Below are 24,743 nucleotides of genomic sequence, written 5' to 3' on the forward strand. Positions count from 1 at the left end.
TAGGTTTTGGCGTGAAAAGAAGCTTTCATCCGTGAAACCTATTATTTCGATATCAAAATTTCCAGTGACAATGAGTCATTCTGATGAAACTTCCAGGCCGTGTATCATTGTTCACGGAGGTGCTGGGGAAATCCAAATACAGCGCAGAACACCCTGTCTCTCTGCCGTGAAGGAAGCGGCCAGGATTGGATATCTAACGCTATTGGAGGTAAGTCGTCCGGAAAATTTATTAGCTATGCGCGCGACTGATTCTGTGGTATTGTTTGTTTTTTTAAATTGATTGGTGTTGATTATGTTGTTGCAGTAAACTTACAGAGTTGACAGTCCTATTAGGTAAGAGCCCTACGCTTAGGTGAGGAGGGGTGGGGACGAGGAAGTAGATGTAGGTGGACATATCATATATCCAGCATTCACTTATAATGAACAAATCTCAAATCTATGCGAGGTTTTTTTTTTTCTTTTTTTTTAGGGAAAAAGTGCACTGGATGCCGTGGAGGCAGCTACACAGAGTATGGAGGACGGTGGAGTTCTAAATGCAGGACAAGGATGTTACCTTACAGAAGAAGGAACTGTTGAACTTGATGCCATGATCATGGATGGTCAAACCTTAAACACTGGTAAGTTTATTATGGTATTTTGCCTTTATTATAACTGAAGCAGAAGGAAAACAGTAGATGGCTGACAACGTTCCACTCTAAAGGGTGTATTAAGAGTCAAAATTTAAAATGAACCTCCATTTTTTATTATAAACCCCTTCTATCATAAAATGTTGGACTATTATAGAAAACGAGATGTAATATTGTGCAGGTGGGGGGGGGGGGGAGAGGATAAAAGTAAGGATATAAGAAAATAACAGTTGGTATGACCCTATTTCAGAACTTTTTGTTGTTGCTGTTATTGTTGATTGTAGTTACCTGTACGAATGTAGCAGTTATACAGTATCTGAAAATGGGCCAAGCAACCTCACTCTCTATTCCCTCTGGGAAATATATTTATTGCAATCTACTAATTGTTTACTCCATGTTTGGTTTCAAGGAGCAGTAGCATGTGTCAAGAATATTGCAAATCCCATTTCTTTGGCACGCAAAGTAATGACAAACACATCTCATTGTATGCTGGCTGGGGAAGGAGCACTGAAATTTGCGAAAAAAATAGATTTTCCTGTTTTGGAAGACCCTAGCTTATTGATTAGTTATCGTTCACGACAGTTATATGAAGATAAAAAGTCCAAGCATGAAAATCTCGGAGAATCTGCAAGTTCAAATAGCAAGGAGACAAATGTTCAAGATGACCCCAAGAAGAACACAGACATGCAACTTGAAGTTCATGATACAGTTGGTGCTGTTGCCATGGACACTAATGGACATATTGCTGTTGGTGTCTCAACAGGTAATGAACCATACATGGGTGACTGTTCAAGTTTACCAGCAATTTATATATTAACTAAATATCATTTCATAGTTGATTTTAATTTTTGTTTGGTGTGAGGAATCAGTTTTATATTGGCTTTCAATCTACACTTGTGTCATGATACAAACTAAGCCTAATTGAGTCAACCCTTTGTACCCTAACATCATTATGCATATTCTCCATACTGTTCTCTATACATTGCTTAGGTTCTAACAGAGAGAATTTGTAAAACCATCAAGTGCTTTGTTAGTTGCTGATAATTTCCTTTATTCTTGTGACTTAAACCTTTTATTCAGGGGTGATGTTGTAAGAAGAAATTAGAACCTTGTCACTCCTAGGGGTTAAAGGGTTAAGATTGTGGAAATTGCTGTGGCCTTATGGTGAGAATGCTGGACTTTGAGTCAAAAGGTATAGGTGCAATACTAGGTGGGGTCATGGTGTTTTGTTCTTGGTTGCAACCCTCTGACTCTCTTCACCCAGCAGTATTAATAGGTGCTAAAGAACTGTCAAGAGAATCTAACAGAATGCTGGAGAGATGAGCTCCAGCCAGATGGGCAAACTGCTGACATAACCTTGCTTTAAGATAGGAGTGTTTCTCCTTCATTTTGAAATGTGCCTTTTTTTTTTTATACCAGGAGGCACTTCTAATAAGATGTGTGGCAGAGTAGGAGACTCACCCCTGGTAGGGTCAGGTGCTTATGCTAATCAGCAAGCAGGTGCTGTATGTACTGGTCATGGAGAGTCTTTACTTAAAGTGCTCTTATGTAGAGATGTTGTCTACAATGTAGAAAATGGAATGACACCACATGATGCTTGTAGAAAAGTGATTAATAAGATGGCTGAGCTGACTGGAGGTCATGGGGGTGTCATTTGCTTGGACAAGTTTGGAAATATTGGACTGGAATTCAATACAAGAAAGATGGTGTGGGCATCTGTTACACATGAAGGTTTTCTGAAATATGGAATTGATCCCGGAAAAGAAATTATGAACCACGACACTCCAGTTAAGGAAATGGAATGATTTGTATTGCCTAATAAATTGAAGTGAAATATTTATAAGTTATTATTAATTGTTTAAAAAAGAAATGTAGTTGATCTGTAAATGATTGGGTCTATGTATTCTAATCTCTGTGAACAAAGAGGTCAGTAAAGTTCTTTAACCCTCTAACTCACAGAGGTGATTAACATGAAACTTCTCCCTATGATATCCATACATTATTCAGCAAACAAATAATAAGAATATTTGAACTTGTCAGGTAGATTAGTAGGATCTTGATCTAACATCAAGTTCTCAGAACTAATTTACAAGGAAATGTGAAGCAGCTGAGGGGAGAATTAACAATCAGATGTTGGGAGTTAAAGGGTTAAGGTTGCATCATGGAAAACAGTGTTAAGCTCTCAGAAGACAACAAATGACAAGTAAATTGATATTTTTAATCATAAAATTATCTGTATTGTCTTCATTTTAAAGGACATTTTTTAACTTTTAATCTTATTTAAAATATTAAATCTTTATTAATGGGTAACGAGGTGACCCTCATTATTGACGTGACAGGAAGCTGCGGGAAGATTTGAGACGAGCAGAGGAGAGGTTTGTCGGGAGTATGGGATTAATCTAACCTCATCAGTGCTACACTCCTTTCCAGACCTCTAGCCGGATGAAAACGTACGTACTTGTCATTAGGTCATGATTAGGTGACTTCCATGAAAAAGTTCTAATGTTAGACTATTTTTAAGATTGTTAGAATTGTCTTGTAGCTGTTTTTTTTTCAAGAGGGCCGCAGATTTGTTAGCAATATTATTGCTGTTACTGTTACGCGTAGGCTTTTCAACTTTTTTTTATTTTTTATTTTTTTAGTTAGCTACTTGCGTGCAAAGAGATGCACGATCTATCTCTGTTGCGCGCGAGTGAGACATTTCCTCTCGGAAATCCTCACACGGCGAAGAAGCATATATTCATCGTTTTACCGCATTGCTGTTTACTGTGATTGGTTAATCCTTCTAATTTATCAGGTGACGAACATGTGAAGAGATTTACTGCGCGAGTTGTCCGCGTGATCAAAGTTCTAAAGTTCATAGCACCTGCAGGGGAAAAAACAAAATGCAAATATTTTCCTATCGAACATTCTTGTCGGCATGGTTTTCGCGGTTGGAGATTCTTCCGGTCTGAAAAGAAAAGAAAACATTAGGCAATAATACTGTGACCACACACACACACGCACACAAACTGAGTAATGTGCTTCAGTGCTATAGAATCCGTTCTCTGATGAAATTCGTGGAAATGTATACTGACCATACCCAAACATTTGCAGAATATGTTTCGCTTGTGAGTTCCATAAACATGTCTTGTTTCACAGTTAAAACATACCATTTCGTTTTTTCATATCTAGAAGACCTAGAAAGTTTACATCTATGACCTTTTGTTGCTCGCCCTCTGCCGGATATAAAGGTCAAATATCTGTTGACGGGGGTTGGAGTGAAAATCCGTCCGGATGTGACATACTGGGAGTTGCCGTTTCTGTTTACCATAAGTTCAAGTTTTTTTTTCCCTGCAGACGAAGATAACTATGTTTAGTTTTCATCCTCTTTGTTTTTCAATGTTTATGGTTGTCTTTTTCAAACGATCACAGAGAATATAGCCACAGGGTGTTGTACAGAGACTTTGGCTTCCGGTTTTTTCTGATCGACCGGACTAATATAGATGGCACCCTTAGATTTTAGAACTAACGCGGGATTGTTTAGAAAGAGAGCTTTGCCATGAACTAAGGTGTATAAAAGAACTGAATACAACTTAAGTAAAAGCAAATAGGGCATTGTACAACTGAGCACCCGATCTATACCGACCTATGCCTACTGCCCCCCTTCCCAACTAAATAATTCAATATCCTCATTTTTCCGGAACATTTGTACAACTGACTCCTGCCCCCTGCGACATTTCGGCTATGGTAAACTGGTGTGTTTGCCAGTCTGGGATGGGGGGAGGGGGGCGGTTACTCACTCTTACAAGCTACGTAGTTATGTAGCTATGTGCCTTCTCAATATGTTTAGCTTGAGAGCCGTTTTAGTTTGAAAATGGAAATAGATATTGAACTTAACGGTTTTCAGGGAAACCATAACAGCTCATTCGTCCTTTCAAATCCAAAAGAATACCAGTTACTGAATACATGATTCGACCAGAAATACCGGGTTTCCAAATCACCCAGAGGCGAAGCTTCACAACGATAGAAACAGAGTAATAGATCCACAAATCGAGAGCAGCTAAACTTGTAATTTATTACAGCTCGTGCGGTGATTGGTCAGGGACCTTCAAGCTCCCCGACTCAAATTTATGGGTCGACTAAATTGACGTCAAATCACGCCACTGGACCTCAATTTGTACTTTGGTCGTTCTGTTTGGGTAAATTGTATTTGTACTTAGGCAACGAGCAATTTGCAGCTCGTTTTTAATTGGGAAATTATGCCCGTCGCAATGGTGCTCTCTTGTACAGTAATTGTTTCTGGCCTCTGAAATCTCAAATTTGTTTGTCAGTGGATTCTCAATTTTCATTTTCAGTTTGTTTCAGACAGGCTCCTCCGTCCGTCTTCCGTTGTTACAGACCTTAGGACAATATCCCCAAGAATGGCGGAGAAAAGGTATATAGTGTGTACGGTAAATTGCCTGAATTAATTCTAATTCCTTTCGTTTTCCCATGCCAAGATTGACCGGGGCTCCAGTGGAAATTTCCTTCCCGGCATAGTGGAGTTAACTGGGGAAACCTGGCATAGCGAGCGAGTGTTTTTATCTTTGGAGAATGCGATACATTTAGACTAAAAAAGATATGCACTAGCATTATTTAACTTGCATTCTCTTTCTTAAACACTATTTGACCTCCTCTGCCAGAGTCTCCCTGTATTAGGGAAACTCTCTTGGATCACTCTCTCGGTTTCCGAATTGGCGTATCCCTCTGTTTCCTCTTGCCTGCTAATAACTAAAGAATATTGCGTGACTAACTGTCGAGTGCCGTCTTGTGTATATGGCAAATTATTATCTCCTTGAGGACTGCTTACAGTGAATTTTTTTTTGTATGAAACGATAAAAATTCAATCCCATTTTTACAAAGACTTCACCATAGGATAGTATGCTACATTTTTAGGAAAAGTTCTTGGAAATAATGTGGAAAAAGAAAGAAAGCGACGAAAAGAGTTCACATATACAACGATTTTTCTCGTAAAATCTGGCAATGATTAACGTGCACAGCTACTATATGTCATTTCCTGTTCAATTTGATACACTCAAGTTATCGCGCACAAGTTTCTCCTTAAGCCGATCGCAAGGGCACTTTCCGATTTACATGACAGCTACAGCATCCTAAAATTTACCAAAGAAAGCAAACGATCCGGACTTTTAGACGGCAAATTCAAACGGGTCGTGATGTTCTCAGAGATCGTTTGCCGAGAATGGAATTCTATTCGTGTGAGGTTCTGGAGTATTGGTTACAAAAAGCGGCTTTCTCTTCTGATTCTTCTGCTCTTACTTCTGGGATGTTTTCTAGTCTGGTCTTCGCTTATGGTGGATTTATCTGACCTGAAATTTACGCAAGAGAAAGACGATGGTGTTAATGACAGTAGCGTATGGGATAAATGGGTTATCGCAAACGGACTGCGAGCCATTGGAGACATCTACGATAGCTGTGGTGAGTTTTTTTTTAGACAGAATTTTCTGGTCAAAAGCAGTTTTTCAGTCAATAAATGTTGTTTGGAGAAGATAGATGAGACACTTTGGATCGCTCCTATTGAAAATCGAAATTCTCAGGCACAAAAGTTGGTTAAATCAATTTGCGGGCGTAAATTGTAGGAGCATTGATATAAAGCCATAAGTATGGAGGGAGGGATGAAATCTTGCTCTCTTATTTAACACTATAGGAGATATCTGTTGATAAGGTTTTAATTTACAGCAGGATACAGTTAGGAAACAAAGCATAAGAACCCCTATCTTTCTGATTATTTTTTCATCGTCTCCCGAAAACAGGAAAATGTGTTGACGTGTAAAAATTTACCTCTAGTGTGCCCCGTACCCACGCAATCTCTTACCGCGAACCAAATGTCAAGAAGCGGCCTCTGTTGAAGTTATTATAAGTTGCTCCTCCTAAGAATCGTAACTATTCTTATCTTCTGTCTTTTTTATTGAAAGCGGAAGGAAAGATTATGACGTGGGTTTCTCCTTCAAAAAGTTAATAACCACGAAAGTGGGTTTGTAAGGTCATTATAAATAAACCTGAAAATCGAATTTTTAGCACAAAGGTCAATGTTAGGGTTCGAGATTACACTATCTCGTTGTCACGCAAAACGGCAGAAACCGGAAATTACAGTATAACGCCCAGTCGAATACTATTTATGGGGGAGGGGAGAGACAGGGCATTGGTGGACTTGGTTGGTGGTAGCCTGGGCAGCAGTTCTCTGGGTTCTCAATGCAGAGAAGGATTTACTGGCTTTGGAAGATATGCAAAAGAACATCTTTATGTTAGCCACAGAAATGCAGAAATTAATATAACTGGGAGTAAAAAGAAAAGAGAGACATATATTTAAGTCATTCAACCCTTGCCGTCTGAAAATTGTGACACTTCTTCTCTTAAACGTCCATACTGAATTGGAGAAAGACTCTGCTGTAATTGATATGTAGTGCTATTGTATTCAAACCAAATGCCACGTCAGCTGTGTTGTTTTGATTTGCAGATCACAATGAGGTGAGGAAAAAGATCGGAAAGATTATCATTCATTATGACCCAACGGAGAGGAGAGTAATAGGAACAGCAGTTGCGAATTTTACAGCAAGTAAAGTGAAGTCTTTTACTAATACTTGTTTATCTGGGGTGAAATGAGTTGAAAACTTGTCTGAATCTACCTTTAAAAGATCTCATGTACAGGGTGTTATGGGTATTTTTACTGCTATTATAACAATAGCTATTATCTATCTTTATATTGTGATCATTTTCACTATTTTACTGTTATTAATATTATTATTATGATTATCATTATTATTGATAAACCTACCCCCTTGTCTCTATGGGACTGAAGGGCCTTAAATTCTGGTAACAAAATGATTCTCAAAGGTGAATTGCAATTTAAAAAATGAAGTAAAAAAAGCCTGAAAGAGAAAAAAAAGGAAAAAAATTCAGGCTTTTTACAGGATTTGAACAAATTCCTCCTTGATTAGGGGGTCATTAAAGCCACATGTTAGGTGCAAGACAAATTTTTACAAAGTTCTTTGTTCCTACAAAGGAGTGTGCTGACAGGTACTTGAAATCAATCTTATTTTGACCTGCAGATGATATACAACAAAAAAATCTATGTGTACAATTTCTTTCATTGCAATTGACCTGTGAGGATCATTTTCTCACTTGTATATCATCCTTAGGTTAAATTATTCTTAGCCCTTTAACTCCCAAGATCTTATTGTTAATTCTCCCCTCCAGCCTGTTACACATTTCCTTGTAAATTAGTTGTGAGAGCTTGTTATTTTTGTTCTTGTGTTTGTGGTTGTATAGCCAATGCAGCTTGATGTAGTCAAATCCAACTATAGTTTTTCTTATTGTTCCCGCAGAAGTCAGCTTGAAAGGTGGTGTAGTGCATGTAGTGGCTCAATTTGAAGGCAGAACCCTGTATGATGTCAAACACAATGTCTGCAAAATAGAAGCTGCAACATTTGGTTGTCCAATGCATGAAGGTGAGTGAGTGCTTTATTCTCACCAGCAGTTAGGCTTTTGGGTAAATCTCAATGAACTCAGATCTCATTCCAGTTCATGCTTAGTGAATCACTTAAGCTCATTACAGCCTCTACTAATGTATTTTCTACAACAGCTTAAAGTGGAAGAGTTTAAATCAATCAGAGGAAATAAATCTTTAAAGATGACAAGTCTTTCCTGAAACCTCCGATTTCAGAAGGGAGGGTATTGAAGGGGAGGTTGAGAACAAGTAGATTAGTCAGTGGTCAAATCTTGAAGGATAATAACTGTTCCAGCCTTTCTCATTCCTGATCTTTGTTTTTATTTGTTATTTCAGGTCAGGAATTAAGTATTTATGAACCATTTAAACTACCAAGACACATTCCAAAGGTATATAAAATTCTCCTATTTTGCATTTTACAGGGCCACTACTCTTGACAAAGTCATTTAACAAGTTTTATCAATAAAATTATAGGAAAAGAACAATGATTCCAATGGAATCAAAGGACAAAAGAATGCAAAGATTACTAGGAGTTTAGATTAAATTCATCACTCCTCTCAAGTAATCATATTTGTCAGTTCTGTGTAAATAAGTCAGTAACAGTAGTAGCCTGTTACAGGCATTAGTAAAACAGAGTGAACTAGTAAAGGGCACAAGAGTACAAAAAAAATGAGAGTTGGGTGGCACCAGAACAGTAGTTACACAATAAGTTTCCAGAAAGTTTTCTATTGATAATGTTTGGACTCACTTTTAAACAGACAGGCTATCAAAATTGAGACTTTTATCATACAAGGGATGTGGTTTGGGTGTAACACCAAATTTTCAGAACTTACTAACAAGGAATAGAGAAAAGAAGAGCTAGCCTGCCTAGCTGGCATCAAGTGGCTTGTAGTGCTGGCATCAAGTGGCTTGTAGTGCTGGCATCAAGTGGCTTGTAGTGCTGGCATCAAGTGGCTTGTAGTGCTGGCATCAGTTACTTTGCATTTTTCAGGCCATGAAGGTAAGTGCAAGTCAAGTGCAAGTGGGGGAGCACAAAAAAAGAACTAGCTCTTTGCACTTGCCTCAGGATGGAAAATAATCATAATATCTTTCCCCCTCTCAAGAGCTGTAGGTTCTAAAATCTTTGTGATTCAACTTGCTAATAAAGTTTCTCTTTTCTTTCAGGGTAACTACTTTGCAACTGCAAAGCTGATAAATGAGGATGGAATTTGCCTTGGCATGACAGAATCCAACATAAATCTATGAGATAAATTTAGTGTACAAATATAGAAAAATGAGGTTAAGTGTATCACTTAACAGCAGCTTGAGTTAGCTTCCACACAAACAGTATGAAAATGCACTTGTATTTCTAAACAAATTACAATTTGCTCATGGAATTATGTTAAGTGCATTAAATTTAATAAATTATCTTAGAACATATTTATCAACAATTTCAAATTAAGTGATGTCTGCACCCCAAGTATTATCCAATTAATATGCATTAAAAATGTCTGATTATTCAAAGACAAGAAATCACCTTTGAACAAAGGCCCATAGAGTCATTACCAATTCTTATCAATTATTTCTCATTACATCTCAATACAATATGAGATAATACTGTCCAATGTACTGATAGCTTTGATTAGTACAGTAGATGAAACTTATTTGTCTCACGATGGAGTCACTTTGGATGTTGATTGCAATGTGTTGACTGTAACACTGCTAGTCTTCATCAGGCGGTGAGGTTGATTGTTTATGTGTTGTTATTTGTAGCACATTAGTTTGCTGCTGTTAAACCAACGTGCTACAAATAGTGAGACAAACAATCAACCTCATCGCCTGATGAAGACTATCAGTGTTGCAGTTGAAATGTCGTGATCAACATCCTTGGTGACTCCATCGTGACATGAATGAATAGAGTTCATCTCCTATCTTACGCCACAATGAACAATAACCACACATTTTATTACATTTGATTAGCATGTTAACAAAAGACAAAAGTATAATTGAAGATCATGGAAAAGACAAAATTTGATGTGGATCAATTGGATTAATTTTCTTTTTGTTTCACTTCATCATCATTCATTATTAACAAAATGTTTCTTACAGTCTTCCAGATGAAAAGGGAAAACAAATTTTGATAGTCGAAAGATACCTTTAATTTTGTTTTAAAATTACATTAATATTTATTTTCAGAAGCTGCTTTTTTTATGTAAGTGCTTTGTCTGAAAAATAAACAGCAGAGTAAAATATTCCTCTTAAATTTAGATTTATTACTTGTCTATTATAAAATTGCTCGGTGAAATAAAATTGTTTTAACATCTTTTTCAAGGATATTTCTTGCAGAGAACTTTAACTCACTTTTACAGGTCCACCTCAATGTAATTTAGTCCACAAACCATAATTGTCATCCACAAGTACTTGTTTTCACACCTTGAACAAATCAACCCTGCAAAAATTCCCCTTAAATTTGCAACAGTGTTACAATGGACAGCACCATTTAAAATCTTGTTCAACAACACAACCTCTTGCCTGTGATTTGACAAAGTTTGAGGAGTTCCACATAATTTTGGAGAGCGACTACTCAGTATTTTCTTGGTGAAAATTATAGGTGCTTTATTTGATTATCACAGATACAAGGCTGGGGAGAAAGAGAAATTCCTACTAAAGAGTGAGCGAGGGTTCTAAGGAAGGAGTAAGGAGGTGTTAGGAGATAGAAATTCTTGCACTTCCCAAAACCCCACCATCAACACTAAAATCAAGTCAAACATGGCCAGTGGAGTAAACAATTGCAAGCCCTAATATGAAGCCTGCACTGCAGGCTGACTCTGAAGTTTAACTTTTTCCATTGCTCAAACCCCAATGGTGAGAAAACAGAAACTTGTGGAATAAACACAATGAAACTGAGAACAAATCTGGTAGGAAGTTTGGTGGAAAGCTAACACTCACAACAACTAGAATAAAACTCCTGTGCCCTCACCCCCCAAGTCAAAAGCCCCCCTGAATAAAAAAACCCATCCCACCCCCTTGGCATTAATGTTGATGAAAGGAACAGTGGAAATTTTTGTCTAAAAATACTTTAATTGATGTGTTTCTGACAATTAATGAATATGGCACTAGGTATGTAAAGAGTCAGAGTGCATAATTAGAAACATAATAGCCAATGAGTTACACCTTTAAACCCTAAGTGACCAGCATCTAATTTCTCCTTACAGTATCATCCCTGAATCATCTATTAAGATCATGAGTAACGCAAATGATTGCCAATATAACCTTTGATTGTTAAACAAATTCTCCTTTTGAACAAAGGAAATGTGTAGAGAAGAGTAAGGAGATCATGGATACTGATGTAAGAGTGTAAAGGGTTTATGACTGACTACAAAATATTACACTTTTATTGACACCATCACAGAGGATGTTGCAGTCCTTGGGTAATTGGCATGTTCAGAATATGTAAAGATCTCTGTTCTAAAATAGGAATGCTTTAGTTTCAGTATGTCACAGAATTTGGAAATGAAATAGTTACCATGACATTAAAAACTATAATAATAATTATCTTGAATACTACATGTACCTCAGCACTACTGGCAGTTCAAATCTAAATACAAATATGGAACACATTATCTTATTGGCAGAAAGCCAATCATGTTACCAACAAGGGCAAACTATTTGTTATTTCCATTTTACAATTAATTAACTCAAGCATAAAATCACATCTAAGAGAAAGCTTGAAAAATACTTCAATACTACATTTTATCCCAAGATAGTACAGAGTAAGTCAGCTGAAAATTAATTTTCACAATTACTATTTTAGTGTTCTTTTAAAAAATCAGTTACAGGTAAATACTAGTAATCATTCTACAAGACAATATGTCAATATGTTAATAGGGGCAAATGATACAACAAATCTCCCCATGCCCACAGAAAATTTAAGATACATTTGTTATAATTTCATTCAAAAATCCTCTATTATCAACTAATTGCAGCAAAAAAGCCTACAATGCACTAACCACCTTTCCATCCAAAGGGTCCACTGTTCTTAAAAATATCTTCATCAATAATGAAAGAAACCAAACTATTCCTCAGATAAATGATACATTTTGAATCATCAATAATTTCAAAGAAAAAACCCTAAAACCTACAATCTACATTATTAATCACTTACAACTAAATGAAGCTACCAGCACAGCAACACGATAAAAATATCATCTCAATATATTCCTATAACTTCAGAAAACTGTGGAAATCATTAAGGAGAAATACCTCCAATTGATCACTCTCAGAAAAGACACCACTTCACAGTACCACAGCTTAATACAGAAAAATTCCAAGAGTAATTATTGATGTTCTCAAATAGCCATTTTTGTACTTGTTCCAGATTACACTTTAGAACTTAATGAGAGTGAGTTAGCCTAAGTTTAGCAATTCGCATTATCTTTGGATACAACAGTACTAAAAAACAGTCAATGTTATTAATATTTCTATAGCCTTTAAAAAATACTGCAGTTTCACTAGCTCAAAGTGGACCCAGTAATTAAAAATTTGAGCAAGGATTTATACTTCCCCAAAGACTGATGAATACAATAGCAATAAAATTAATCAAGCTCAAGGTAATATTCTTGAAGCCAACAAGAACTACAGCAGAACACTGATTTAGTCTAAAGGACATAAAAAAAACATACCACTCTCATGAAGCTCAATGAAGACAACATCTTTTTTCACACAAAATCAAATTTACTTAAAGGTAACAGCTGAAAATGGCATGTTTTTCCAATTGTTAAATAAACCATATAAAACTAAAAGATAAACAGCTATAGTTTAAAAGTTATTACTATCTTAACCCTTTCACACCCAATATGTCAATAAAAATTCTCCTCACTATCTGCCATACATTTCTCATTAAGTTTGTTCTGAGAATTTAGTGTTGGATCAAATGATAATCCCCTACTTGATATTTTTATATTTTCTCATCACTTGGCTGCTTGATATTGTGCTGATACTGTAAGGAGAAATAAAGTCTTGGTCTCTCCTGGGAGTGAAAGGGTTGATACAAATCCCTAAATTATGAGATCTGACCATGGTACTTATATTCTGCAGATACATCTTGCAAAAGTGGGGAGTGCAATGTGGCATATAACAATAACATTACTACAAAAGAGTAGTGGATTGTAATGGAAAGCCACTACTCCAGAACCACAGGATCAACTGAACCATCAAGTAGAGAAGTGTAAAGTTTATATCCCATACCACACAACTCAAGCAAAAAGTCCAAGGCGAGTTGTTTTTGCTGAAAGGAAGGTGTGCATAACGAAAACCACAGGTTTTGGACAGCCATGCAGATCAAGTTCTAAATCTAACTCCTGAAAATAAAGAAAAAAAAGTGGAAATACATTCTCATCTTATTAAGACAGTCCTTACAAAACAGATGTGGCCCTGAAGGTAAGCAAGGTTGTCAATATAGGTAAAGGTTGTGAAAAACAAAACAATACCTGATCAGACTCATCTGCTCCAAACTCTAGCCACAACATTCTCTGTCCATCATCTGCTGAGCGCTTTAGCTTCTCAAATGGGAAATACCATAAGACCTGAGACCGATCATTGCCCTCATTAACGCGTGCATGTGTGAGGGTGAACCCATTTTCAAAGTGCACAGTTAAACGTGCCTCTTGATCTCTCCAAGTCACAGCTGAAAGAAAAAATTAAACTTAATCACCTTAAAATTAAACTTAATCACCACAAAAGAAAAATAGCTTTAAAATTGTGTGCCCCCACTTCTCTGTAAGAGAAATCTGACATAACACAAACATGAAGGCTTCAAAATTATTAATTTAAGCCTTCAACTCCCATGAGTGACCAAGACAGAATTTCTCCTTACAATACCAATAAAATATCAACCAGATAAGTCATGAGAATAAAGAAAAATATCAATTTGGGGATAATTAGTTGATCCAGTATTAAATTTTCTGAGGTAACATCATAAGAATTATATGGTTGGCAGTAAGGAGAAAGACAAATCTGATCAGGGAGTTAAAAGGTTAAATAACAGAAAAGATGTGGGTATTTGCTAGAGAAACCCTGTCCCCTTGCTAGTGTGATTTTCAGCCTAGCAAATCATTTTGCTCTTATAAATGGCTTGGCTATTGGCCAAAATACCTTCCTTTTGAAAAACCACTTCCATTGATACAACAGCGGAGCTCATTCTTATTGTTTCTGAGTTTAGAATAACTCTCCAACATGAAAAATAAATCACAGTTTTATTATTTTAAAATCATAAACTTCTCCTCTCCACCCTATTTTTAACTCAACTAACATCTTTCTAAACACATTAAAATTTCCCTGTGTTGCACTCATTTTCATAACATGCATGTAACTTACCACAGTTTATTTCTTTGATCAAGGCTGCAGCATCATGAGATCCTTGAACCAGGCTCCGTGACCAGTTTGCCAATTCTCTTGGTGTTTCCACTCTAAACATGTGTGCCTCTACTCCTTTTCTAGTTCCAGTTCGTGTTCCGAATGTCATTTCTTCATTTTGAATGTGGTTACTACCTTGTCCTGAATGAACAAGTCTGCAAACCAATATGAAACAAGATGACTCATCAGTAGTTTTCATGCCTTAGGGTTGTTGCTAAACACCAGCTTCTCATAAAATTTTCAGGCTGAGAAATAGTTGATGACCAGCTGGATTTTGGCTGATGATTACCTGATCAACGTAAGCAGATGATATTTAGGTGGTGCATACACAATGGTTTGATATCAAAACCTATATTCTCATTGAAAAGGTTTCAATAAGCCCCTAGCCATCTTGAGTACCAGTGCAACAATAACAAATACAAGTACTTAAAACAAAATCCCAGTTTGAGCAAGTGTTTGACCTGTCCTCTTTCCATGTTATTTGTTTGCCATCTTGTTAATATAAAGCTTGGTAGCCTTGTGCAAAGGGGGTTGTAAAAGATTGGGAAAAAAGTTTTTGTCGCCAGATTTCCCTTTGCACTGATACGTTTGATCTTAACTGGCATAATATTTGCTCAGCCACCACCTCTGATGCAAAATTACATCTGTGTCAAATAGTTAGTAACATCATTCCCACAATGGTCAGCATTAAGCTACCACAAAATTTATATTTCAAAGCAAATAAAGACCTGTGATTTTAAGTCAAAAGATAACATTTTGGGTTTTATTTTGTGGATGCAATCTGACTCTTACATGCCCTGGACAATTACAAAGAGGAAACAAAAACCAAAATTCATAAAACTTCAGAAGCCATCTGGAGCATTACTTAACACATTAAAATTGTACCCACCTTGTAGCTAAGAGTGGATGGCTCATAACTGGTGCACTCCAATCCTCACGTGACCAAGGAGCAGCCATATACAACAACATGTCTTTTTCTGTTAAAGCAACAAACACAGGCTTCCATTCTGTGTGGGAGCTATCGCCACCAAGATGAACTTGTTCACTAAGCCAACCCATAGCTCGGACTTCACGATATCCTGCATTGGAACTGAGCATGTCATTCACTTCCTCAATGGCTATATAAAATACAAAGAAGGAAATGTAAGACCAACTGATTTAGAAAACAATATAAAATTGATTTGTAGCACTTTTGCTAACTCTAATACCACAAAACATTAGAGACTTTCACCACAGACGTTCTAACACATCTTCAACTGAGAAATAATTGGCTTAACCCTTAAACTCCCACAAGTGATTAGCACATAATTTCTCTCCATACTATCCATACATTATCTAGCATATAGGCAATGAGAATACTCAAACTTATCTGGTAGAAGTTGTTATCTTGAACTAATATCATATTCTTGTGACAAATTTACACTGCAATTCGTCACAGCTAAGGAGTGAATTAACAATTAGACTCGGGGTCAAAGGGTTAGGAATGAGTAAGTACTCTCAATTTCTGAGCCCATAAGGTTTGGAATTCAGGGAAACTAAATCTGTCAAACAAGCAATGAAATAAGTAAATAACTCTCCTTGATACAGGTCACATATAAGTTGAAATTCTAGGAATTTCATGTTAAGTTAAACAAATCTTCCCCTATTGATATCATTTCTTCTCATAACTTGTCTACCTGAGAATGTAAGAACATTGTGAGGAGAAGTTACAGATTGGTCATTCCTGATGGTAACAGGGTTCATTTTGAAAAACAGGGCCTAGTTATTAATTATTCTGGAGAAAAAAGTCGAAGAAATATTTTTAAAAAAACAGCTGTTACCTTCTCATGAGTTACTTTGCAATAGAGAAACATAAAGAACCACCCTAAAACCCAGCCCAGACAAGAATGATTTAAATACCATTATTAGAATTTTCACATCTATTTTTCATACACTGTATGTATCGGTAACAAGCGCTACATATGTATCTATGACTATCTGTGGATTTGAAAAAAGATGCGTTTGTTATTTTTATAAATTACACTTTAAATCTCCTAGAGCTTTTTTGGCAATTGGCCACAAATGTCACATAGTGGAAAAAATTATTCCCAACCTCGGTCGAGTCGGTTTATCTAAATTTGCAAAATAAGAAAATTCATTTTCTGGTCGATCGAACTTGAATTAAACTTAAACTTACGACGAGTAACTAAAAAGAGTGGCAATGTATTTTTAATGTGTTTTGCAATCTACGCGAATTCGGGCGCGATTTGCTTCCAATTCAATATAACGCCATTAAAATTTCAAACTTTCAGTTACAACAAACTGCCTGAAAAAAGCGCTGTCTTTACAATCCATTCGTGTTCCGTAAACATGCCATTTTAAATGACAAAAATGTTTTGACTGTTTACGACCATTGAAAATTTATACATGATTCAAACAATAGCGACAAGCCGTGAACAATACGGACCACTTCGAACTGCCGGTAATGAAAATTTCAACTATCCAGACAGCTGTTCGCTGGATTATTATTCAAATACCAGAAGGAAATACTTGAAGTTGTAGAATGGGAACGAAACACTCAAGTACTTTCGAAATAGACACTAAAAATCATATAAACGTTGCACTTTAAACCGAAGTATTAAAATTTCGCATCTTTATCTTCTTCACGTGACAACCACAACTTGATTTACTATGAAAGAATGAAGATATGAAATATGAATTCGATAGCTTGAATAAATGTTCTTTATTTTTGTCTAAATCTGTGCATTAGTTCATTCACCCCGCCTGGAGTCGATAATTGCAGTGTTAAGTACCAAATCGGGCGAAGAAATAGAGACCATTGCTGAAAAACTTCTGATATTTTGCGCGAAAGGACACGCAACAATTGACGAAGAAGCAAAATGACATGATACGCATACCTGGTGCAATGAGCCGTGTTATATTTGTGTGGATGTCCGTGAACCATTGACTCGCCGACGAGGTGTCTTTCCCTCGCAGAATGCAGGCAGATCTGGCGTCCGGATTGTAAAGTTCGAAAGTTCTACCGTGATTTTCTATCTTGGGCGAAACATACTTTGTGACGAAGCATAGCTTGAGAGGAATTTTCTTTACTTCGACACAATTTGGTTTGTTTTCCGGAGCTGCTTGTCCTTCGCCGTTCACGCTCGCATTTGCAACAGCATTAGCGTTCAGTTCCGCCGTACGATGAAAGTAAGGTGTAACTTCTTTCACATATTTCACAGTCAAATCGACCTCCTTCCCTGCACGTTTCAGCGCCCTTACAGCTTCGTCGTGGGTAGCATTTCGGAGGTCTTCTCCATTTACCGCCAAAATCGCGTCTCCTATGTATAAACTTTCCGTTTGATCCGCAGCTAATCCTTTGAAAATCTTCGAAATAAGTATAGGCATCTTGTTTTCCTTGCCACCTTTGATACTAATTCCTAAGCCGCCGACTTCTTGCTTTATGACTCGCACAGTTCGGATTTGATCCGCTATGGTTTGCGGTGGTTCTACATGGTCGTTTGCTTCTGGTGAACGGGGAGGGGAGCTCGGTGAAGGCGGCTGGCCATTAACTACAGGGTTATCTTCCACATTCAGAGTCAAAACATCGTCATCAAGTGTAGCCAACACTCGTTTCCATCCATCTTTGGTGAAAATTTCTAGCATTCCCGAGCGCGAAGTGGCCGCCATGTTTGGGCCTCACGTTACCCTTATGCTTGCCCTCGGACGTGTTGAGCGAAGAGTCTGGTAATGAGTCGCATGATATCGAAATCTGAAAAGAATCATGGATGGTGTTCGTAAAGAAATAAAGAGATAAATAAATATCAAAAAAGGCTTGTTTAAAGACCTTCGCGAGAGTGTGAGCGAAAGAACGAATAATCCAATTCATCTCAATAGATTCTTTTGAGTGCCTCTCATGTTTACAGCAAATATACATATTCATTTATTTTAATACAAAAATATGCCCTTTATGTGCACGATGCCTCAAGGTATTCTTGGCTTCAAGTGGAGAAACGTGTTTTAACGCGAAGCAATGAGGCTGTTACTACCTCTGTGTAAAGCCTTTTCCCCTTGTCTACAAGAGACTTTGGATCCAACGCTTCTTGTCCTTTGACACAGCCAACATCATTTTAAAGTGAGAAAAGGTAATATTCATGAAACAGACAAACAATTATTGCCTACGCCTAGATTAAATACCGTTTTATTTACAACTAGGGCGGCTTAAATGACGTTTTTCTGTCGCTCAGAACATAGCGAATAAAACGTTTGGAAATTTTTAAATCAAAATATATATCCTGTAGGCTTTCTACGGCTCCTTCGAAACAGCTCTGAACACTGGTGAAATATTTCTTCAACTGTTTTGATCTCATTTCAACACATGGTCGTTCTTTGTTTCCTAATTTTTTCTCTTTTCAGCTACTTTTGACTGAGCACATTTCAGTTGCCGAGGGAAATCATGAAAACAGCGAGTTTTATTATCATTTTGGTCACCGCCTGCATGGTTTCACAACTGGCACGTTCCGCCAACCAGTCAGTAAGTTTTTCGCCGGAAGCGAAAGAGTTCGATTCAATTATAACTACATTTCATGAGAATACTTTCGAACTGAAATATCGAAGGCTTTCTATGAATCTATCTGGAAACTAGGATTCAGTTAATAAACCCTCTTCTATCGCAATTTGCGAATCATTGTAAATCATCATTTTCTAAAGTCTTTAACTATGGACTGGTCAATGGGGTGATGGCTTGTGCGTCTAACGCTTAAAATTTTGGACATTCTAAAGCTAATCGCTAACCCCAAATCATGACAAAACGACACATGAAACATTTTAGAGAGAAAAATAATTCACAAATAACATTTTGAACGACTTACGGTTAAAATTGGTCAATTTGTACGCCGTACGGCTAAATATTTTGGCCGCCTTACGGCTAATGGTTAACCCCAATGAGACTCTCGTATGGAATAAGTCATTGGAAATTTAAATTCACAACGGGGAGAATATAAGATGTATACCTAGAGTCCTAGCTTCTGTCAACGAAAGTTTTATTTTTCGTCACTTCTGCTTCATTGAGGGGATATTTCTTAGGCCTACATGCTCAAACCCTTTCCACAGATTAGAAACTTTCAAGCGTAAAAAAAAAAAAAAAAGGAAAAATGCTGAAAGTCAGCTGGAAATTTTCAGAACATGATACCCGAGATTTTTCTCCCTCAAAGTGGTAGAATTTGAGCGTTTTCATGTTATGTCATTTTATGTCAAAATTTCGTCGGTTTTCTTGTTGGGCCCACCAAGGCCACCAATATGTATATTTGTTTGAATAAATGTTAAGTTTCAGTGAATCAATTATCCCCATCAGACATTAATCTTAAAAAATTCAACAAAAGTCAAAAGTTTCGCATTAAAATTTCGTTAATAAGGCATAAAAAGTAGAACAGAGACCTGAAATTGGCATCCACGCTAAAATATCTTTTAACGCATCTACAGGCGAGTAAAATACAATACAATGCAGTTTCTGGTCATGAAGGAAAAGGAGGGTCTTTATAAGTTTTTTACGTTTCACATCTAAATTTTCTTATTTCGAGCTTACTTAAAAACACTTTCTCCAAATTTCACCTATTGATCTTATTTTAAAGGCCAAGTCTCCAAGCTGTCCCTCCACTGGCTGTAGTGGCGTCCCTGGTGTCCCTGGGGTTCCAGGGCTCAATGGGAGAGATGGAAAAAATGGTAGAAATGGGGCTAAGGGGGAAAAAGGACCTGAGGGGGCACCGGGAAAGATGGGCCCTAAGGGTCCTGCGGGTATCAAAGGCGAGCCAGGTGCCAAAGGAGAACCCGGTGCCCAGGTCTCTGGTCAGAAAAACTGGAAACAATGCGCATGGAAAAATATTAATGATGGGAGAAACTATGGACTAATAAAGGTAAGGAAACAACGAATTTCATGTTGGTTATTCTTTCAGCAGGAAAGCAGCTGCAGAAGCAAGTCAGGCCTCAACGACTTTATTATTTTGTGCAAAGTGAGATGAAGTGTTTACAGTCAGTGTGTTGGGGGTTCTAGGAGTGTTAAATCGATATGTTTAAAGCTGTAATTCTTATTCAATCAGAAAACTAAAAAGCGCTCGGAATCTGCCTGTCGCCATATGGTGTTCCATAAACTTATTCAGGAGTAAACAACTTCCTAAAAAAATCAACAGCAAAGTATATCTATCTCGTTTTTTGATCGTCCATCTATTTATCAACTAATTCATTATACTTATTTTCATCTATTTTTCTAGGACTGCTCTTTTGTTAAGCAGCATTCTGCTACGGCCTTGAAAGTCGAGTACAATGGTGATTTCAGAATAGCCTTTTGCTGGGAATGCTGCAAGCGCTGGTACTTTACTTTCAATGGCGTGGAATGCAAAGGTCCCCTCGCCATCGATGGTATCTATCATATTCAAGCGAACCACGGTAGAAAAGACTACAACATTCACAAAGTAACTCATATTGCAGGCTATTGTAAGGGAATTCCTAGAGGCATCGTGAAAGTTGGAATCAACGTCGGAGACTGTGTGGGGAAGGAATCAGGATCTGATGCTTACACAGGGTGGAATTCTTTCACTCGCATTATGATCGAGGAAGTCCCTCCACCACAGAAGTAGCTGAAGGATTACACAGAATCCAAACGGAGACAACGCCTTGGAAAGATTAGCTACTATGGTTTAGTTTGGGTGACGCTTAATAGCTTTTGGTGTAATAAGGTGAAGGAAATAACTGCTTCATTGGGAATTTGGGAATAAAAATGTTTTCCAAAACACGAGTCGTTTAGCTTGATTATCCAACTGTGCTTTTAGGGTGATTTAAAATGGTTTCGTTTTACTGAACACACCACTTTTACATGAAGGATCGTTACCCCCACCAATTTTTCATTCAAATAAAGTTTACTCGCTGAAAATGGCACAAAAAAAGGCCACCTATTTCTCAACAAGTCACGGGAATTTTTTGTGGAACCCAAATATTTGTGATTGAGTTGTGATCAGCATCAAGATTCATTTTTCTGCGACGAGATTAGATGCCTTATAGCCTTCAATTGATTCGCAGACACTCACCGCTCTCTGATAATCCAATTTCATATCAGAGTAAAAGTAAGTCAAAGATCAAGTCCAACCCTCCCCCCCCCTCTATGAAATATTTGGTCATTGCTCTGACGACTGAGTTTGAAGAACACTTGTCACGAACTGATGCTCAGACTCTATCCGCATTGTTATTAGCCATTTTGAATTGCGCTATTGGTCCTAGACTCCCATACCCAGTTTCTCCTTCCTGTTTCCAAGTTTTTCTTTCCCAGTTCCCTGCTCCCCGATCCCCGTTCTCCGTTCTTGATTTTAGTATCGTGCGTGCTAAGATTTAGTGACACTGACTTTGTTTAACTATTATAACAATATTAGCTATACTAGGTCGTCGTCTTAATTATTTGTGGCAAGCTTTTAATGCCTTTTTTAAATGCTTCTGTAAACCTAAAAATAAAATACTGGTTTAATTAGGCGTCATTTCAAACGACGACTGATTTAGTTCACAAAGAAAAAAATTATCAAATGAGCGGTTTATTTACCACAATGTTCCAACCTTTCTTAAGGCCTATTTACACGGCACGACTTTGTCGCATGCGACAAGCTTACGACAGGCCTACGACATGACTTAAGAGTCGTAAGCGAGTTGTAGGTTTGATTTACACGAAACAATTCGTGTCGTAAGCCTGTCGTAAGCTTGTCGCATGCGACAAAGTCGTACCGTGTAAATAGGCCCTTACTCAATCACTTTATCACAAGTATAACTAGGTTCAGTCGCCAGCGGTGTTTCGGTGCACCCATAATCCTCTCCGCACTCGGAGCGAATCGTGCACCGAAAATCCACCGTTGGAGACTGAGCCTATGCTGTAATCAACTCAGCTAACTTAAAGGAAATTGATAAAGAGGAAAATTTTCCACCTTCATCAAACGAGAAAGTGTGAATCAATCTTAGAGCACGATTAACTATGAAAAATACTTTGGCTTTCTGAGCATAATCAACTTTGATAGTTTCTTACTTCACTCTATGAATAATGAAATGTTACCATCTTAAAAAACCTGTATAGGGAATCAAGTTTATAAGAAATTGATATTAAATTTAAGTTTACATGGTAAATAAGTCAATAAATCATTGATTGAGCTTTTCACTGGAGGTTTGGTACGATTCTTAATCTGATTTTGAAGCTTTCCTTGTTTCACCAGGAAAACCTGTCACAGAGAATGAGAAAATAAAGCTACGATTAACTTTTCGGTACTAATTTTGTTACCAACCCCACTATCTTAGTCTGCACTTCAGGTTACGCACCAAATTTTTTTTTTCCACGCAGATTTATGTCCCAAGTGTGAAACTTGGATACTTATAATTTGTCTGGGCTCAAATAGAGAGGGTAATTTTAATTTAAAAAGTTTAGAAAATTCAATTTAGTGAGGGCCACATTGAATTATGGCCTGTTAAATTATTGACTTATCATAGCGCACGTAATAACTGGGAGGTATAAATACTATCTCTGACCAGTTGTTAAAACGTTGGCCTCTAAACTTTCAACTGTGACTTTGTAATTCCGAATCTCTTTATAATGAAAGTCTTTTTTTACAATCTGGTTAATCAGATTTTAATTAAAAACTTTCATGGTTAAGAGGTCCAGGAAGTCCCTAAGTTTCATTCCGAATGAGGGCCCTTCTTCCTTCTGTGATAAAAATCCAAGATGGCGGATGATCACTCACTCCTACCCAGCAGTCCTATCAGGCCCTAACCCTTAGGGTACCCCCCTCAGAATCCTCCGTTTAAATGTTACTTTTCTCAGTATTTGTTTTTTTATCAGTGATGAAGGGTACGGTGCTAATTCGCCGTGCAAAAAATCTTAATATTTAAAATATATTAATTATATTATTTGTTTACCTGTTAATTTGGCAAACTCTCTAGCATCACTGGCAAACTTCAGCTTCTCTGTGACGAGCAGACTGTAAGAGACATTCAAGAGTAAATATCTCTGCTTCCTCATTCTATAAAACAAAGTGCACTTGCAATGCTTTTAAACCAATTTCTTCACCACAAATGGATTCTCAGTTTTAACCTTAGCGATTAACAAATGGCATCAATAGCTGTGATAGTATAACAAATGGAAATTGGTTTTTGCTTACCTAAAGAATTTCTCTCTCTTCTCCTTAACTGCCGTCTGTGCGAACCATGAAGGCTCACACAGAATGATACGGAGGACTTGATTTTCAAAGCTATCAAAAACCCAAGTAAGTTTTAAGAATGTTTAGAGAGACGGAAGAAGCGCAATTATTATATTTTAATTTGGTACTTTTCTTTTCGGGTATTTATGGCGGAAAACTTTGTCACTTATTATCGATCCCAGGAACTGACCGTTCTTAACAAGAGTTTTAGGTACCTTTACGGCAATTTTCTATTCACATATAGTTTAAAACAAAACTCGATCTTACAAAATTTGAGCACATCATTGTCACAGGAAACAAGACTGTCTCAAAACTCACCGACTGCAAATCCTGTCCAGGATTTCTCCGCTCCAGTCGGACAGGTATGTTGTGTTGTTGTCTGAATTCTTGTACACAATTATGAGTGGCTCGCTTGAACCTTTAAGCACTGTGGCAATAGCATCAGGAATGCAACTGTATTTACAACAGAGAAGGAAAACAAAAATAAAATGACACCACAGTCTAACTGGAAATGTTTTAAAAGAAAAAGGCTTTGGCCTGGAGACTGTGATTTGTGGCCCACCGTCATTAACAACTTGTATAGAAATAACTCCACCAATGAAAGTAAACCTCTGAATCAGAACTTTTATCCAGTTAATACCGCTCTTCCTTCCTTTACAGATCTAATATTACATTATGCACAGGTCACCCCCACCCCACCCCCGACACACACACACACCCAACCTTTGAATGACACCAACACTTACTTGAGGCTCATGTCGTCAATAGTCTCATTCAGAGCGGAGCTGTACAATGTGAACCAATGAAAACCTTTTTCATGAAAGCCTGGAAAAAAGCGATAAACATTGAAAATATTTTCCCTGTCTAAGTTCGATACATAACCGCTTAAACACACACAAAAAAATTACAGTGCAGTACTTTTATTTTGCAGTCTCCTCAGAAACCCTTGCTTTTTCTTGTAATGCTCTTTGTTAAAGGGTTTCCGCCTCTTGAAAAGGTCCTTTAAAAACATGTTTTTTTAATATACCTTCGTAATGAAGA

General features: G+C 37.3%; 4 protein-coding genes across 5 annotated transcripts; 3 read left to right on the forward strand and 1 right to left on the reverse strand.

The window, feature by feature from the left end:
• Positions 1 to 17: 17 nt before the first annotated feature.
• LOC131772354 (isoaspartyl peptidase/L-asparaginase-like) lies at positions 18 to 3,388 on the forward strand. Of its 2 annotated transcripts, none has more exons than XM_066164057.1 (5): positions 18 to 208; positions 470 to 617; positions 1,036 to 1,389; positions 2,046 to 3,076; positions 3,269 to 3,388. In XM_066164057.1, the coding sequence occupies exons 1-4, from the start codon at positions 71 to 73 to the stop codon at positions 2,429 to 2,431; spliced, it is 1,026 nt and encodes a 341-aa protein (XP_066020154.1). In that variant the 5' UTR covers positions 18 to 70; the 3' UTR covers positions 2,432 to 3,076; positions 3,269 to 3,388. The 2 variants fall into 2 exon arrangements, with proteins under 2 accessions (XP_066020154.1, XP_066020155.1); XM_066164058.1 differs by having other exon boundaries at positions 1,039 to 1,389.
• Positions 3,389 to 5,113: 1,725 nt separating this feature from the next.
• Positions 5,114 to 10,408, forward strand: LOC131772315 (uncharacterized). Its single transcript, XM_059088210.2, has 5 exons — positions 5,114 to 6,083; positions 7,123 to 7,221; positions 7,991 to 8,113; positions 8,449 to 8,501; positions 9,277 to 10,408. The coding sequence occupies exons 1-5, from the start codon at positions 5,822 to 5,824 to the stop codon at positions 9,355 to 9,357; spliced, it is 618 nt and encodes a 205-aa protein (XP_058944193.1). The 5' UTR covers positions 5,114 to 5,821; the 3' UTR covers positions 9,358 to 10,408.
• A 757-nt stretch (positions 10,409 to 11,165) lies between these two features.
• Positions 11,166 to 18,201, reverse strand: LOC131772343 (beta-2-syntrophin-like). Its single transcript, XM_059088244.2, has 5 exons — positions 17,403 to 18,201; positions 15,395 to 15,623; positions 14,467 to 14,660; positions 13,581 to 13,777; positions 11,166 to 13,451 (listed from the first exon to the last, which is right to left on the reverse strand). Exons 1-5 carry the CDS (start codon positions 18,172 to 18,174, stop codon positions 13,347 to 13,349), a joined length of 1,497 nt encoding a protein of 498 aa, XP_058944227.1. The 5' UTR covers positions 18,175 to 18,201; the 3' UTR covers positions 11,166 to 13,346.
• Positions 18,202 to 18,489: 288 nt separating this feature from the next.
• On the forward strand, positions 18,490 to 21,235 carry LOC131772337 (collagen triple helix repeat-containing protein 1-like). The gene is made up of 4 exons (XM_066164113.1): positions 18,490 to 18,629; positions 18,901 to 19,018; positions 20,115 to 20,396; positions 20,751 to 21,235. Exons 2-4 carry the CDS (start codon positions 18,941 to 18,943, stop codon positions 21,114 to 21,116), a joined length of 726 nt encoding a protein of 241 aa, XP_066020210.1. The 5' UTR covers positions 18,490 to 18,629; positions 18,901 to 18,940; the 3' UTR covers positions 21,117 to 21,235.
• The last annotated feature ends 3,508 nt before the right edge of the window (positions 21,236 to 24,743 follow it).

This window comes from Pocillopora verrucosa, chromosome 3, assembly GCF_036669915.1.
Source record: "Pocillopora verrucosa isolate sample1 chromosome 3, ASM3666991v2, whole genome shotgun sequence".
Lineage (NCBI taxonomy): Eukaryota > Metazoa > Cnidaria > Anthozoa > Scleractinia > Pocilloporidae > Pocillopora > Pocillopora verrucosa.

Bases quoted from the DNA above. Each gene is read 5' to 3' on its own strand.
- LOC131772354 (XM_066164057.1), top strand. From the start codon at position 71: ATGAGTCATTCTGATGAAACTTCCAGGCCGTGTATCATTGTTCACGGA. The intron at 209-469 runs GTAAGTCGTCCG...CTTTTTTTTTAG, and splicing joins GATATCTAACGCTATTGGAG to GGAAAAAGTGCACTGGATGC. The intron at 618-1,035 runs GTAAGTTTATTA...TTTGGTTTCAAG, and splicing joins TGGTCAAACCTTAAACACTG to GAGCAGTAGCATGTGTCAAG.
- LOC131772315 (XM_059088210.2), top strand. From the start codon at position 5,822: ATGTTCTCAGAGATCGTTTGCCGAGAATGGAATTCTATTCGTGTGAGG. The intron at 6,084-7,122 runs GTGAGTTTTTTT...TTTGATTTGCAG, and splicing joins AGACATCTACGATAGCTGTG to ATCACAATGAGGTGAGGAAA. The intron at 8,502-9,276 runs GTATATAAAATT...CTTTTCTTTCAG, and splicing joins TACCAAGACACATTCCAAAG to GGTAACTACTTTGCAACTGC.
- LOC131772343 (XM_059088244.2), bottom strand. From the start codon at position 18,174: ATGGCGGCCACTTCGCGCTCGGGAATGCTAGAAATTTTCACCAAAGAT. The intron at 14,661-15,394 runs GTGGGTACAATT...ATTGGTTTGCAG, and splicing joins CATCCACTCTTAGCTACAAG to ACTTGTTCATTCAGGACAAG. The intron at 13,778-14,466 runs GTAAGTTACATG...TTTTTCTTTCAG, and splicing joins GATCAAAGAAATAAACTGTG to CTGTGACTTGGAGAGATCAA.
- LOC131772337 (XM_066164113.1), top strand. From the start codon at position 18,941: ATGAAAACAGCGAGTTTTATTATCATTTTGGTCACCGCCTGCATGGTT. The intron at 19,019-20,114 runs GTAAGTTTTTCG...CTTATTTTAAAG, and splicing joins CACGTTCCGCCAACCAGTCA to GCCAAGTCTCCAAGCTGTCC. The intron at 20,397-20,750 runs GTAAGGAAACAA...CTATTTTTCTAG, and splicing joins GAAACTATGGACTAATAAAG to GACTGCTCTTTTGTTAAGCA.